Below are 3,780 nucleotides of genomic sequence, written 5' to 3' on the forward strand. Positions count from 1 at the left end.
ATCTATTGTGCTTATTTCCAGCTCTGTATTTTTATTCTGGGACTCCACTGGAGCTTTGCATGATTCACAGTTTTAAAAAAATATTTATCTTATACTGACCCTTTTATGCAGATGCTCAGTTCATCTCCTGTCTGAAACAAGCTGATTTAGCTTCTGTCTCCTCTCCTTATAAGTGTTCTAATTGGCCAATTTCCCAAAAGCCTGTTGAGGACCTTGTGAGCCGCTGTAACCTAAGTAGTGTTGCCAATTGGTGACTTTGTCACTTTATTTCAAAATGTGACTTGCAACGAATTTGGGGACTTTTTCAAAGCATCAGGAAAAAGGAAAGAAATATAATTAAATATGTTATATTGCAGTTCATTCCCATGCATGTTGCCCGTTGCTTCTGTCAACAGCGCTGGGGTCTCTCCCTTTCTTGCGCTGTGCTCACAGCAAGTAGGCAGGCAGGTTTGAGCAGACTCTTCTCTCTCACTCTCTCTCCAGATCGCTGGATTAGGATGTTCCCATAGCTTGTAAATATGTATAATAGTTTGTTTGGTCGTGTAAGTATTTGAATATTTAGTTTGATCTTCTCCATCCCTTGGTGTGTATATATATATATATATATATATATATATATATATATATTTTTACTCTTTCACTTTAAATATACTATGTCCCTGTAGTGAGTTTGTTTTACATGGCTAATGATTTTTCGATCTACTTTTTTCAAAAGAGTGTGATGATGACATCGATATGCAAATTACTGCATGCTGTAATCTGGCAACTTTTTGCAACTTTTGAAGCTAGTGCTAGTTACTTTCACTGTAAAAGAGTTGGTAACTCTGAACCTAAATTCTTTCCATACACCCAGTGCAGTGAGCCCCCATTGCCTCTACCTCTTGCCAATGTGCTCAACGGTGTGCTGTAGCAACTTATCTTGGAAAATAGTGATATTGGGGCACTGAATTTGATGAATTTACTGTTTATCAGACCACAATTGAGACAAGAATTAGGTTGGAAAAATGGTAGATGCCACTGGAGCAGAGTGTTTCTGGGGGTCAGTGTAGGTACCACATCTGCTTGGCCTGGCATATCTGCTAGAGGGCTCCCTTTTATCAAAAACACATGTTTATAACTATTGACTAATTCTGGTGAAACTGGATCACATTTTATTTTATGTTTTTCTAGATGGTCCAGGTCAGGCAGCTTTAAGGTAACTGTTATGACCTGCGTCATATTGGTTTGGATGTTAGTCTCAATGTGTATTTTTGCCTGCTGTTACCCTCCCTACCTTAGGGTGGAGCTGTTTGTTTGTCTGTGTTACAGATGGTGGACAGCTTGGGCTGGAGGATTTGTGGTACAAAGGGACCTGTGTGGAGGTCTTTGTTGTATTTCACCTATGTGCTGGTAGTTAGCGGTGTGATGTTGGAAAACAGTAGGGGAGAGCTGCCATTTATTTTGAATATTGTTTTCTCCTGTTTTCTGGCCAGGGAGTCAGGTTAAGTATTTGTTCTTTCCTTATGTATTTTATTTTGTTGTAGGATTAATTATTGGGATGGGAAAAGGTGGTTTTGTTTGTTGTTTTGGCCTAGCTCTCCCTGATGTCTTGGTTTTCTATAGCATTTGTGAATAAATCCAAAATTAACCGTCAGATCATCCCGTAGCCTTTGATGATTTATGGGGAGTGGGGAAAAGAGAGGAGACATCATGTTGCATCATGTTGTATTTTGGGGGCTCGTCCGATTTTTGTGTGTGTTTTCCAGGTACTACTTTATGGCGTTGCTTATGTTGGTGAGTATATTTTGCATACTTCTGGTTGACTGTATCGTAATGAGCACAATGGAATTCGATTTGGATAGTTTTGCAAGGAATCCCACACTATCCCACTGCTACAAATTCTAGCTGCGGTCAGCTAGTTAGCTCAGTTAGCCATATAGCTAGCAGCCCTTAGCTGACTCTGCCTGGACAGGGAACTCGAGCACCGAAGGAGTGTAGCACTGGAGCTTTTGACTGCTGGGAGGAGAAGGTTTTCAGGGCCAGGCTCTGTGTTTCAGCGCTGAGCTGGGGAAGGCGCTATCGAATGTTGAATATCAGAGCGTGTGGATGTACTTTGTGGGCATGTTGTGCCTGGAACAGATCATGATTAGATGACCATCTAAGGACATCCACGCCGAGCTGATGTCGGAAAGTAGAAGAAAACGTTATCGAGCAGTCTGAAGCCTGAGAATTAAAATTTGAAAATATTTGAAAAAAATAAAATCATCATCTTAAATTCATTATTTTATTTTATGGCCTTGCTGCCCTGGCAATTTGCCTTTGTGCTTTGTGTTTTTATTGGTTGTCTTATTGGGGGTGGTAATGGTGCAATGGAAAAAACACATGCCTTTGGTGTGAGAGACCCGGGTTCAATCCACTACTGTGACCCATTCACCATTGTGTCCCTGAGCAAGACACTCAACCCCTAGGTGCTGCAGAGGCGCGCGATCTCCAACATGTATAGCAATTGTAAATTGGCGATAAAAAGCGTCAGCTAAATGAATAAATGTCTTTGTATCAGCACCTGGCTGAATCTGCGGATATATTTACTTTCTCTGCGATTGTATGGCCTCTTTCCAGCAGTTTTATTACTGTCACGTTTGCTAGACCAGTAAGTAACACAGTAATGTGATAAGATCTCTGAAGTAATTGCTGACGTAATCTGCACTCTGCGCATGCGTTGGTGTCTGTAGCCACCTGTCGGAAGCTCCGTCTTAAACCGGACTCTTATCCAGTTTTAATCCACTCTTTTTCGTTACATTTTTTATATCCTTTTTATTTAACTTAACTTTATTTAAGTTTTACGTGGGTTAAGGATTTTAGTCATCCGACATGGATTTTAAGCTAGATGACAGTAAAAACACGATCAACGCTACTGATCACAACAAAGCTATGCTAGCTGAGATAACTCTGCCCCATGAGGACTGCACACTCCTTAAGAAAGCGAACAAGAAGATTGCTGACCTTATGGAAGACATCCGACGACTTTCAGAGGAACTCAAAGAGAAAGATTCCCTGCTGACTGGCTTTATGGATGTGGCTTCAGTACAAGCCAAACAGATTGTTTCTCTTGTTTCTCGCCAACATCCAGGACACCGTGTTTTGGGACCCCTCTAGCCTTCCCAGGCTTTCATCCTGCTCGACTCCGAAGCATCAGTCAACCTGGGCTGAAGTGGTGGTCCGTGGCTGCAAGAGAGGCTCGGATGGGGCTGCCTCTCCTCCGCACATCGGCCCCTCCAACCGCTATGCAGCCCTGTCTGACGACACTCCGGTCCATCCAGCGGATGCACCTGCAGCTTCCAGTCTCCCTGATACGGATCTCTTTTGGCGGACAGTGCCTGCCGACACTGTTGCATCTCCTCCACCGGCTACATCTCCTGCACTGGGCCGCCGCTCTGCCGCCGGACCTGATCGGCGGCCGTCATCCCGGTCAAAAACCTCCGCTTCATGACGTAGGATCCTGAAGGAGGCTGTGCTCAGACGCTCCGGAGGCCGTCTCTACCCTGCACCGTCAGGTAGCCCTTCTCTCAGGTCTGTTACTGCTACTCCAACACAACACTTGGCAGCTCACACACTCCATCCTCAGTCCGCACGCAGTGTTGAAGCAGATTCTGCTCAGTCCTGCTCTGGAACCACACAACCGGCATCTCCTCGTCCCCTTTTCTCCCCAACCACACTAATAATTGGTGACTCCATAACCAGAAACATCCGTTTCTTTAACGCTACCACTCACTGCTTCCCCGGTGCCACCACGGCTGACAT

General features: G+C 44.1%; 1 protein-coding gene across 1 annotated transcript in view; it reads right to left on the bottom strand.

Annotated features, from left to right (window-relative positions):
• Positions 1-3,443, bottom strand: part of LOC123970446 (uromodulin-like) — an 11,424-nt gene extending 7,981 nt beyond the window's left edge. Inside the window, exon 1 of the mRNA XM_046048491.1 lies at positions 3,402-3,443. Within this exon, the coding sequence (XP_045904447.1) occupies positions 3,402-3,443 (42 nt within the window). The remainder of the gene's footprint in view (positions 1-3,401) is intronic.
• Between the last annotated feature and the right edge of the window lie 337 nt (positions 3,444-3,780).

This window comes from Micropterus dolomieu, linkage group LG04 (genome assembly GCF_021292245.1).
Source record: "Micropterus dolomieu isolate WLL.071019.BEF.003 ecotype Adirondacks linkage group LG04, ASM2129224v1, whole genome shotgun sequence".
In the NCBI taxonomy this organism is placed as follows: domain Eukaryota; kingdom Metazoa; phylum Chordata; class Actinopteri; order Centrarchiformes; family Centrarchidae; genus Micropterus; species Micropterus dolomieu.